We start from the raw sequence: 12915 nt of genomic DNA on the forward strand, positions 1-12915 counted from the left end.
CGCGACTCCATGCCCTGACTATAGCCCACCTCTGTTCATGGAATTCTCTAGGCAAGAATATTGGAATGGGTAGCCGTTCCCTTCTCCAGAGGATCTTCCCCACAGAGGGATGAAGTCGAGTCTTCTGCCTTGTAGGCATTTTCTTTACCGTCTGAACCACCAGAACTTCCAGCTGACAATTTAAAAATATCAAGATTCTGTAATTAAAAAAAAAAAAACACCCAAACTTATAACGGTTCTTTTTAGTGGATGTTCCTTATAGATATATCACAGACACACGGAACGCTGAAGTTGAAACAAGCCTTGGAAACCATTAGCCTACCCAGTATCCTCCCAAAGGCAGAGTGCTATGCTGCCCGCACCCCGCCCACTCGCCGCCGCGCGGTTCAAGAGCCAGTCGCGCCTCGCTTACGTCATCAGAGTGCGCCCCCCGCCGCTGGCGTGCGAGTCCGGTAGTTTCAGCTTCTCCTCTTATCAGCCCTGCGGTAATTGCTGTCGTTCAGGTCCCGAGATCCGCAGCGTCACAGGCTCGGCGACATGTCGATGCTGGCTGAGCGTGAGTGTTGGGCGCGGAGGTTTGATCGGCCCGAGGGTGAAGGTTCCGGGTGACCCGGTGGCCCGCGGCGCGCAGTGGGCTGGAGGGGGCCGGGGGACGGCGTCCTGGAAGCCCATCTCGGCTCTTCCTGGCTGCCGCGGAGATTTCCCAGCTCAGCCTTCCTCCAAAGTTAGCTACAGGTCTGCTGATGAGACCGAATGTCCACTTGGGACGCTTGTCTTCGCTCTCAAACCTGCACACGTGGGCGGTGGGTTCCAGTGAGGGGTCAGGACTCTGGTTTTTGGGAACCTGAACTCTTACTTCCCCAGGCCTCAGCGTCCTCTGGCTAAAAAGAAGTTGTTGGGCCAGCAGTGAAACCCCGTCTTTGAAGATGTATTGAATCAAGAAAATAGAAAAGCCAAGAGCTTAGAAGCAGTAAACACTGGAAGTTCATGTTTTTTAGGGGAGGCAGGGCTAATGAGTGATTCTAAATGTTATCGTGGTGGTTGTGACTTTGGTAGTTGGAATTAGTAACAGCCTTTTTTGAGAGGAGTGTTGGCCGCAACGCCCGCGGTGCTTGGGTTTGCCTTTGACATTTACAATTCTTTTGTGAAGTTCGTCAATTTCCTTCCTTTGGACCGGCTTTTTAACTTTTGAATGGGACCTGTAGTTAAGGCTACCGGCCACCAGAGGGCAGTCATGGTTTGGTCCTGAAAAGCCGGCCGGTCCCTTTGAAAGTGTTTAGTGAACAAGAACCAGAAACAGCTTAACAGACCAACAGCAACTACACAGGGACTCCATGAAATAAATGCTGTCGGCATCCTCTCATCTAAAGAGGTGGAGGAATGGGAGCACGAAACTAAGTGGGTAAGACACCATTCAAATTTTACAGGGGCAGAAGTTGAGATTCAGAGGAAAATAATTCACCCCAAGTCATTGAGGTAGAAAGTGACAAAATCGATCTAGTTGTCGCTGTTTCTTTACATTCTTGTCACTAGGGTCAGCAGACTACTATTGTTTTTTAAATAAGGACTTACGGAACGGAGTATGTATGTGTTCGTGTGACCCTGTGGGCCCTGTTTCTTCATCTGTATAACCAGCGTGGCTAAATCTCTTCTGGTTTTAATATTCTCTGATGTACACTTAGTTCAGCATGTACGTGGAAACATTAGTACTAGTTCTGCTGTTCATTTATGTCTCTTTCCGTGATCAGTTTCTCTGTGGCTATTAAAAACATCTTGGATTACGGTCATCACTAGGTTGTCTTAAAAAAGTCAATGAGATGGTGAATGTGAAATAGTTCAAAGTATGGATGCGTGGTGCCATCTGTGGACATCAGAAATTCAGACTGCAGGATTTCAAGAGAGTATTTTCAGTTCTCCCCCCAACCCCGTGTCTCCAGATTTTCAAATCTTTGGCATAATAATAGATAACAGGGGGTTGGCCCAAAAGTTCACTCAAGTGTTTTCCACACCCTATACTTTGGCCAACCCAATATTTTGTGTTGCCTTTTAATATGGGTTAGTAAATTAGTAGCATCCCCTGTGATTAGACACTTAGGACTGGTCTTCTTGTTTTAGAAGTGAGAAAGCAGAAGCTTAGAGAAATCCCAGCCCGCCATTTCCCTACCCAGCAATTATTTTCTCTGATCGTTTATACAATTGTAATAATTCTGTAGATACAGTTTTGTAACCTACTTTTTTCCGCTGATTAACCTTAATATTTTCACTTCAGTAAGTATGCTGTTTCCTTTGTTTTCCCTTGCCATATGGACTAGATTGTGTTCTCTTTTATCTTCCCAGGCATCTATTCCTGTTTTAAAAATCTAGTAGTTTTCTTTATGTTTCTCAAAAACATCCTTTATCCTGCATTTCTCTAATTGTCAAATATATTTAATTGATTTTCCCCTATTTAAGGTAAGAAATCTAGCCTACCGAAACATAAGAGAAAAATTTCATTTATCATGCTCACTTCTCAGTCTTTAATTTGGAGTCTTAGACCCACGTTTTATTAGGACCAGTTTTTGACACTTGCAATTATTACATTTTCTAATCAAATGACAGTGCTATCATTAACAGATTTTAATGGTCATCGCATTACAATTTTATACTGCTGTTTCCTTAATCTTGACTGTATGTCAAGATTAATCTATGCCTTAATCTATGTCTCAAAAAATGTTTTAACAAGAATACATGGATGGAGGATATTTTTTTTGAGGTCTTGAATATCTGCAAGTGTCTTTGGGCGAAAAAAAAAAAAAAAGACAAAACTTTGCCCCTGGCTCTTGGCTCTCAACACACTTCTCAGGGTAAGCTGAATCCTGGCATAAACTTTGTGGTCCTGGGCGTGGAGTGATTAGACCTGGCACCTCTTGTGTGCAGGGTTGTTTGTTGGGGTTACCCTGAAAATGTCTGGCTAGATCTCCATGTAGGAGGAGTCCCTGCCAGAGGATGGTTACCCCCTTCACCCCAAAGAGTGATTCTGCAGATTCAGGACACTCTGTCCTGAGTCCTCCCCTGCATTTAACATCCTTACTTGGGAAACACTACCCTACTCCATTGCTTTCCAGGTGGTACACTGGTAAAGAATCTGCCTGCAGTGCAGGAGACACAAGAGATGCAGGTTTGATCCTTGGGTTGGGAAGATCGCCTGGAGAGGAAAATGGCAACCTACCCCAGTATTCTTGCCTGGGAAATCCACTGGACAGAGGAGCCTGGCGGGCTACAGTCCATGGGGTTGCACAGAATTGGACACGACTGAGCGCATATGTGTGCACTCTGTTGGTTGGAGATACCTGCCATTTCCCTGGGGAAGAAAAGCTGACCTCAGCCGACTCTCCAGTCTCTTGTGCCAGCATTATAGTATATGCGTTTGTGACATAAACTGTATGCCGTCTTTATTGCAGAGGGTGGGCACAGTCATTCTCAAAAATGTCTCTTTCACACAAGCCCCAGTCAGAGACCCCTGGCCGACGCTAGTTTGGAGACATGCGCTCCAACATGCACCCAGAAGCAGCCTTGCAGAGAGAGCCCTAGTTAGCCAGGCTCATCTCATATGCTGTTCACTAGCAGAGGCGACATGAGGCTGTGTATTTACTAAGATAAGTAAAGTGGTAACTAGTCACCTTAGTAGCATTTTGGGGTCCCCCTTTCCCTGTGAAACATGATACATCTGAGCCTAGCTCATTTTCCTTTTTAAGTGCTCTTTTTCTGCCTGCGTGCCTGTAAAGGTTTACCTGTTTTTGCTACAGTGTGGATGGTTAAGGATCTCTGTATTGGTTTTACCTGCAGTGAATCAATTAGGACACTGCTGAGGCATGAGCCGCTGTTGGTACTCTGCTTCCAGTGGTGCACCAGGTACATGATGATGACATTTGACCTCCAGATTTCCCACTTGGCCACCGTTTACTTTTGGGTTTCATATGCTTGTGTAAGAAACTTCTGGAGTCCTTTTTCTCTGCTGTAATTTTCCTTAAAAGTGTAGTGGTAAGTTTGAGTTTCTAATGGTCAGTTAGCTATATACATTAAAAAACAAAAACAACTTGTAGGGACTCAAAGCAGTTTCCTCAATTCAGTTATCTTCCTTGTTTCCTTTCCCCCTTTTCTTGTCGCCTTTCTTTTTCCTTCCCTCCTTTTTTTTTTTGTTTCTCAGTCATTCATATATTCATTATGTTTTTCCTGAATGCCTGCTATGGGCAAATGCAGTGAAGCATAAGAAAGAATAAGAACATGGGTGTGAGCATTAAAGAGCTTATGGCATAGCAGCATACATGAGAGAGGGATATAAACAACTGTAATACAGAGGAGTGTTAAATAAATGCCAAAGAAAAGAAACAGGGAATTTATCGTGTGAGTTCCGAGAAGGGGTCACATATGGCTGTAGGGAGTTTCAGTGAGATTAGTTATCTGTAGGTCTCGATTAGTATCTGTAGGTTGATTCTCCCCAAGGTCATGACAGTTGTGTGCTATGGATTAAGAATGTGAGCTTTGGAGTTGGTAGGACCTTGGTTTGTATAAAGACTCTGGTCCTTGCTTGGGGGTATTAGGCACATGCCTCCTGAAGGCCTCAGATTTTCTCATCTGAAAAGTAGAGATCAGACTGCCTCCCCTCATTGGGTTACTGTGGAAGCTGAGAGTACATGGATGCATTTGGCACTTAGCGTGTGTGTGATGACTGCTGATGGTGACCTTGGTGTCACGGGTGCCTTACATCGCTGCCAATCGCTGAATGGAAGGCCCAATTGATGGTACGTCATGTATTTCGATTTGTCACATTTGAAACATTTTTATTTCACTTTTCCAAGATCAATTTGTATGTTCAGATTATAGAATGTTTGGGGAAGCCAGGATAAATGATCCAAGCTGATACTGTGTTCCAGTGGATGACGAATCTGATGCTATGCTATGCTAAGTCACTTCAGTCGTGTCCGACTCTGTGTAACCCCATAGACGGCAGCTACCAGGCTCCCCCGTCCCTGGGATTCTCCAGGCAAGAACACTGGAGTGGGTTGCCATTTCCTTCTCCAATGCAGGAAAGTGAAAAGTGAAAGCGAAGTAGCTCAGTCGTGTCCGACTCTTAGCGACCCCATGGACTGCAGCCTACCAGGCTCCTCCATCCATGGGATTTTCCAGGCAAGAGTACTGGAGTGGGGTGCCATTGCCTTCTCTGGCCGAATCTGATATCTATATCTAATAAAACAGTGTATGTTGCATCTATAGAAGTATCGTGTGTATGCCATAGGTATGTGTGTGTTTGTGAGGTGTTTTCTGGGTTTGAAAGATAAGCTGCTGATGCGATACTTTGTCATTGACAGGTCGGCGGAAGCAGAAGTGGGCTGTGGATCCAAGAAACACTGCGTGGAGTAATGATGACTCCAAGTTTGGCCAGAGGATGCTAGAGAAGATGGGGTGGTCTAAAGGAAAGGTATCTTGAAGAAGAGCAAAGGAATTGGAGCCATGCAGAGAGATTATAGATCAGGAAAATATATCTTTCTTAGGAGGCTGGGAGAAATTTGTTTTGGATCAATAAGTGATTTTGGAAAAATAACTAACTTTTAAAGACATTGCGATAGTAAAATTAGAATTGAACATAAATGCCAGCTGTCTTTGTTTATTGTTTAACCTGCTCTGATTTTCGTAGATGGTGCCTTTTAGTTGGTTGCATTTGGAATCACACTTAATCATCAGAGTTTTATGTTGCTTAAAGTTTTATTCACCCTTATAACTGGACTACACATTTTCTCCTTTTCCTCACATTTCATTTATTCCTTACTCAAATAGGGCTTCTGCTGACATCTCTATACTTAAACAATTATTGCTAAGGTCTTTAAAGATCTTGTTTCCAAACCCAATGGATCCTTTTTTGGTTCTCACATCACTTTATCCCTTAGCAGCATTGAATGTCATCGACTACCCCTGCTTGGCTTCCACAATACTGCCCTCTGTCCTGGTTTTCCCCTCTGCTTTACCAACCACCCTGAGATGTGTTGCTGGCTTTTCCTCCTCTAGACTCTTGAGCTTTGGAATTCCTTGGGGTTCAGCCCCAGGCCCTTTTCTGTCCTCAGCTTGGGTGAGCTCATTCATTCCATGCCATGCTTTGAATTACCTAAATTCTGAGAGTTGTCACTTTTCTATATCTAGTCCAGATTCAGGTCTGTCCTTTGAGCTCCAAAGTTATAAATTCATCAGCCTGCTTGGCATTTTTACTTGAGTTAGCATCTTAAGTCGATTATTTTTATTGTAAAACTTTTTGATCGCTCCCAAATCTTTTTATTCTCAAGTTTTCCTCATTTTTGCCAATATGCCCCGTCAAGGGTTTATTTAGTTAAGCCAGAAACCTGGCAGTGGTGCTTGGTTCCACCACCTCACTCACTTCCTGCCCCTCCGGTCATCGTTCCTCTCTACAGGCCCTGTCCTGGACCAGCCACCACCACTGCCTGTCCTGATCAGCACAGCAGCCTCTCAGCTGCTTCCCTGCCTCCCTTCTTTTCCTTCTCTGGGCCATTTGCCTTACAGCAGCCATTGTGAGCTTTTAGAATATAGAAATTAGATCATGTCATTCCTTTGCTTAAAAGCTCAGTGATTTCCCGTTGTTCTAAAGAAATAAAATCTGGAAATCCCATGGCAGTCCTTGATTAGGACTCGCACTTTCACTGTCAGGGGGCACGGGTTCAATCCCGGTCTGGGGAACTAAGATCCTGCAAGCCATGGGGCATGGCCAAAAAAACAACAACAGTAGAATCCAAATTCCTCCTATAATGTCCAAGATCTTTGAGATGTGGTCCCTTTATATCTCTTTTTTTTTTCTCCATCCACTGTATTAGAGCCACCTTGGGTGACTTTTAGTACACTAAGTGCTCAGGGACAAATGAGTGTTAATGATGCGGGGGACTTGGGATCCCCTTCTTCAGGGTTGTTTTGTAGAATTATTTAATGGCAAGTGCCACGGACTTGTAATGCCTCTGATGGGCTTCTGTTAGTTTGGTAGTAGCATTCTGCTTTTGCGCATCAAGAAAAGGCATGTTCTTTTTAGTTTTTCCATGGTCTTTAAAGTGAGCCTCAGGTTGAAGAACTGGCATTCCCTGGTGGCTCAGATGGTAAAGTGTCTGCTTGCAATGCAGGAGACCCGGGTTCAATCCCTGGGTTGGGAAGATCCCCTGGAGAAGGAAATGGCAACCCACTTCAGTACTCTTGCCTGGAAAATCCCATGGACAGAGGAGCCTGGTAGGCTGCAGTCCATGGGGTCGCAGAGAGTCAGACACAACTGAGCGACTTCACTTTCACTGTGAGTGCAGGGCTTCCCAGGTGGCGCTAGTGGGAAAGAACTCGCCTGCCCATGCCGGTGACATAAGAGACACAGATCTGATATCTGGGTCAAAAGATCCCCTGGAGGAGGTCATGGCAACCCACTCCAGGATTCTTGCCTGGAGAATCCCACGGACAGAGGAGCCTGGGGGGCTACAGCCTACAGGTTCTCAAAGAGTTGGATGCGACTGAAGCGACTTAGCCCAGCACAACACTGTAAGTGCCTCCTTGGTGTTACAGACATATCTTGAAAGACTCCACTAGACTATCCTCTTTGAGCACAAGGGTAAAGCCTCCTAATGTGAGTGATGAATCAGTTAATGAAGGAAGAGAGAGGTAATTTCTTTTTCTACCTGATGAAAATGCTAACTCTGTTTATGTTTAATCTCCACAGGGTTTAGGGGCTCAGGAGCAAGGAGCCACTGATCATATTAAAGTTCAAGTCAAAAATAACCACCTGGGACTAGGAGCTACTATCAATAACGAAGTGAGCAACAGCGTGTCTGCTGGGGGGTTTCCTTGCATCGTTGTTATTTTTGTCAGTGTAAAAAAAAAAAAATTAATCCAGTCAAATTGATTGATCAGTTTTAAGCTATTCAAGAATGTACAGTCCATGTTTTGGATAACAAGCCAGTGACTAAGCTTCTGTGCATCATGTAACATGCAGTCATTTTGCCTTGTTGCTTATGCATAAAAGATTCCAAGTAGCCTTATTGCTGAACTTTGCAAAAAGTGTTGTGTGTTTTTTTTGCACTTCAGGACAGAGAGGAATTTTCTTCTTGACCTCTGTTGGAATATTAGATTATGTTGCTAAAATTGGTGGCATTTTGTTTCAGAAATACTGCAAGAGAATACCGTTCTTTTCTTGTCCCATTGTCTGTTTCTGACTGTTGGTGTATAGCAGTTGAGATAAGTTACATTTCCTAGTAAACACTAACACTTTGCAAATATGACTCTGTAATTAAAAGTTCATGGCTTGCCCTGCCTTTCATTTTTAGTATCGTTGCTCACTTTAGAAAGCATCTGAACTGAAAGCCTTGTTCATACATTTTTGCAGCCAACAGAATCTGGTAGAAAATCTGAGGAATGACTTTAGGTGAACTGGATTACTTTGCTTTGTTCAGGTGCTCTGAGTGGTGGGCTGAGCAGCTAAGATTGTTTGGGCTAACAGCTGAAAGCTTAAACCAAAAGGAAGAGTTTATACATTCATCAAATCATCATGTTGTACACCTAAAACTAATACAATGTTTTTTGTCAGTTGTATCTCAATAAAACTGAAACAATTGCTGTAACCATCTGACAAAATCCAAGACCAGTACTTCAGAAGGTTCACAATGCACACACTTAGTAGTTGGAGTGCGTAGCAATATCTTCTGTATTTTCATCAATTAATAAACATACTGTGGACAATTTTTTAAAAAGAGTTTACATAATGTTGATTTTTGCAGGTAGCTTTTTAGAGGTGGATATACAGATATACTTAATTTTTTAGGAGAAGCATTGCCTATTCAATAGGCTTGAACATTTTCAAAGGTAAACATATTTAAGCATTCTTTGAAAAGTACCTATGAGGCAAATTCCTAAAGGGAAACCCTGCAAGTTGATATTATTCTGGAGATGCTCATTCTGTTTTAAAGTCAGATTCTCTTTATTATGATGAAGTTACTAACTGAGCACCTTATCAGTGGGTGCTAATTGATTTGGGGGACTTGGAGCCCTTCCCCCACCCTTCCCCAGTGGTGTTTTCTCAAATTGGGATGGGTGTAAGCAAATAGAATTGGCATATAGGCTCAAAAAAGCAAAGCAAAGAGCTCTCAAATCTATCCCTGTTTTTTTCCTTTAACCTACATAGTTTTCCCTTAGTGTGAAAAAAATCTTTGTTTTGCTTTATTTTAATATTTAACACAAAGGTTGCCTGCTGTTTATTTGACTATAAGTTGACTTGATAAGTTACCCACATTTGAAATCAGGGCTTAAGCTTCCAAGATGCTCAGGGGCTCAGTAGTAAGGGCAGGAGACTGAGATTTGATCCCTGGGCCGAGAAGATCGCCTGGAGAAGGAGATGGCAACCCACTCCAGTATGCTAGCCTGGGAAACCCCATGGACAGGGGAGCCTGGTGGTCTGCAGTCCATGGGGTCGAAAAAGAGTCGGACACAACAACAAATAGATAAATTACAGTTCAAATTTATACTATTTCTTCTTCATTCAAATTTATAAAGTAATATTTTGGTGAAACATTTAAAAATTCACAGATTTCCTTGATTCCAATATATATCTTATCTCAGCATAGGTAGATAACAGGTTTGCCTCTAATTGATTTTTTGCTATTTTTCAGGATAACTGGATTGCTCATCAAGATGATTTTAACCAGCTTCTGGCCCAGTTGAACACTTGCCATGGGCAGGAAACAGCAGGTGGGGAAACCTTTGCTTTTTATCCATTAGACGCAACTGAGTGACTGAACTGAACTGAATCTCAATATAAAATATTTTTATCAACTTTTTTTTTTTTTTACTGTTAGTGTCATATCTGAAAGTTAACTGCTTGTAGCTATCACAGATAGTCACTTCTGTTTACATTTCTGGGTACTCGCATTGAATTAACATTAGTCGTAAGCGGAGGCTTTTTCTCCCCGTTAAGAGTTACTTGGTTTGCATTTCTCTGCTGCAGTTCCCTTACCCGGCCTTACAGTGTCCGGGGTCCTGCAATTCAGGCCTTTTGCATCTTCCATCTGCACTCTCTTATTACGCCATCCGGTCTCCCAGGGCAATGTGGTGACCATGGCCACACTTCTCTCTACTGCTTCACCCTCTCTCCTGAACCCCAGACTTGTACTGAGCCCGCTGCTCAGTATCTTCATCAGTTTCCTCAACTTCCAGACTTCAATTCTGCACCTCCCCAACTCCCGCCCTGTAAACTGCTGGACCCGCATACCCCACAACCTGTTTTATCCACCATCTTCCCCAGCTCAGTTGATGTCAGCTTCATGCTTCTGGTTGTTCCAGCGAAAGAACTGCTGTCGGTTCTGCCTCTAAAATATACGCAGACCCTGACTTCCTCTTGTCACCTACACTGTACCCAGCATGGTCTGAGCAGCTGGTATTTCCTGTGGATTATTGCAAGAGCCTGTAAAGCCTTTCTCAGGCATGGCACTGCTGATGTTTTGGGCCAGATCATTCTTTGCTGTGAGGCACGTCCTCTGCATTTAGGATGATTAGCAGCATCCTTGACTGCTATCCACTGGACACCATTTGCACCCTCTCCCTAGTTGTGACAAAAATATCTCCTGATATCACCAAATGTCCCCTGGGCACAATGCCCCAACTCTAAACTCCGTCCCCCCGTGGACTTACCTCAAGACCACTAGAGGGTGCTGTCTCCCTGTGATAGTTCAGTCGCTCAGTCGTGTCCGACTCTGTGACCCCATGAACTGCAGCACGCCAGGCCTCCCTGTCCATCACCAACTCCAGGAGCTCACTCAGACTCACGTCCATCGAGTCAGTGATGCCATCCAGCCATCTCATCCTCTGTCGTCCCCTTTTCCTCCTGCCCCCAATCCCTCCCAGCATCAGAGTCTTTTCCAATGAGTCAATTCTTCGCATGAGGTGGCCAAAGTACTGGAGTTTCAGCTTTAGCATCATTCCTTCCAAAGAAATCCCAGGCTGATCTCCTTCAGAATGGACCGGTTGGATCTCCTTGCAGTCCAAGGGACTCTCAAGAGTCTTCTCCAACACCACAGTTCAAAAGCATCAATTCTTCGGCGCTCAGACTTCTTCACAGTCTAACTCTCACATCCATACATGACCACAGGAAAAACCATAGCCTTGACTAGACGAACCTTTGTTGGCAAAGTAAAGTTTCTGCTTTTAAATATGCTATCTAGGTTGGTCATAACTTTTCTTCCAAGGAGTAAGCGTCTTTTAATTTCATGGCTGCAATCACCATCTGCACTGATTTTGGAGCCCAAAAAGATAAAGTCTGACACTGTTTCCACTGTTTCCCCATCTATTTCCCATGAAGTGATGGGACCAGATGCCATGATCTTTGTTTTCTGAATGTTGAGCTTTAAGCCAACATTTTCAGTCTCCACTTTCACCTTCATCAAGAGGCTTTTTAGTTCCTCTTCACTTTCTGCCATAAGGGTGGTGTCATCTGCATATCTGAGATTATTGATATTTCTCCCGGCAATCTTGATTCCAGCTTGTGCTTCTTCCAGCCCAGCGTTTCTCATGAGTACTCTGCATTTAAGTTAAATAAGCAGGGTGACAATACACAGCCTTGAAGTACTCCTTTTCCTATTTGGAACCAGTCTGTTGTTCCATGTCCAGTTCTAACTGTGGCTTCCTGACCTGCATATAGGTTTCTCAAGAGGCAGGTCAGGTGGTCTGGTATTCCCATCTCTTTCAGAATTTTCCACAGTTTATTGTGATCCATACAGTCAAAGGCTTTGGCATAGTCAATAAAGCAGAAATAGATGTTTTTCTGGCACTCTCTTGCTTTTTCCATGATCCAGTAGAAAATTGCCATTGGCAATTTTATCTCTCGTTCCTCTGCCTTTTCTAAAACCAGCTTGAACATCTGGAAGTTCATGATTCACGTATTGCTGAAGCCTGGCTTGGAGAATATTCAGTGTTACTTTAGTAGCGTGTGAGATGAGTGCAATTGTGCAGTAGTTTGAGCATTCTTTGGCGTTGCCTTTCTTTGGGATTGGAATGAAAACTGACCTTTTCCAGTCCTGTGGCCACTGCTGAGTTTTCCAAATTTGCTGACATATTGAGTGCAGCACTTTCACAGCATCATCTTCCAGAATTTGAAATAGATCAACTGGAATTCCATCACCTCCACTAGCTTTGCTCGTAGTGATGCTTTCTAAGGCCCACTTGACTTCACATTCCCGGATATCTGGCTCTAGGTGAGTGATCACACCATCATGATTATCTGGGTATGAAGATCTTTTTTGTACAGTTCTTCTGTGTATTATTGCCACCTCTTAATATCTTCTTCTTCTGTTAGGTCCATACCATTTCTGTCCTTTATCGAGCCCATCTTTGCATGAAATGTTCCCTTGGTATCTCTAATTTTCTTGAAGAGATCTCTAGTCTTTCCCATTCTGTTCTTTTCCTCTATTTCTTTGCATTGATCCCTGAGGAAAGCTTTCTTATCTCTCCTTGCTATTCTTTGGAACTCTGCATTCAGATGCTTATATCTTTCCTTTTCTCCTTTGCTTTTTGCTTCTCTTCTTTTCACAGGTATTTGTAAGGCCTCCCCAGACAGCCATTTTGCTTTTTTGCATTTCTTTTCCATGAGGATGGTCTTGATCCCTGTCTCCTGTACAATGTCACGAACCTCTGTCCATAGTTCATCAGGCACTCTGTCTATCAGATCTAGTCCCTTAAATCTATTTCTCACTTCCACTGTCTAATCATAAGGGATTTGATTTAGTTCATACCTGAATGGTCTAGTGGTTTTCCCTATTTTCTTCAATTTAAGTCTGAATTTGGCAATAAGAAACTCATGATCTGAGCCACAGTCAGGTCCTGGTCTTGTTTTTGCTGACTGTATAGAGCTTCTCTATC

General features: G+C 43.5%; 1 protein-coding gene across 2 annotated transcripts in view; it reads left to right on the forward strand.

The window, feature by feature from the left end:
- The first annotated feature begins 423 nt into the window (after nucleotides 1-423).
- Nucleotides 424-12915, forward strand: part of PINX1 (PIN2 (TERF1) interacting telomerase inhibitor 1) — a 65790-nt gene continuing 53298 nt past the window's right edge. The window contains exons 1-4 of one of the 2 annotated variants that reach the window (XM_019965810.2): nucleotides 424-556; nucleotides 5349-5458; nucleotides 7733-7825; nucleotides 9675-9753. In XM_019965810.2, coding sequence (XP_019821369.1) covers nucleotides 538-556; nucleotides 5349-5458; nucleotides 7733-7825; nucleotides 9675-9753 — 301 coding nt within the window. In that variant the 5' untranslated portion in view covers nucleotides 424-537. Of the gene's footprint in view, nucleotides 557-849; nucleotides 1403-5348; nucleotides 5459-7732; nucleotides 7826-9674; nucleotides 9754-12915 lie in introns of those variants that run through there. The other variant, XM_070794407.1, reaches the window with a different exon arrangement.

This window comes from Bos indicus, chromosome 8, assembly GCF_029378745.1.
Source record: "Bos indicus isolate NIAB-ARS_2022 breed Sahiwal x Tharparkar chromosome 8, NIAB-ARS_B.indTharparkar_mat_pri_1.0, whole genome shotgun sequence".
NCBI classification, from domain to species: domain Eukaryota; kingdom Metazoa; phylum Chordata; class Mammalia; order Artiodactyla; family Bovidae; genus Bos; species Bos indicus.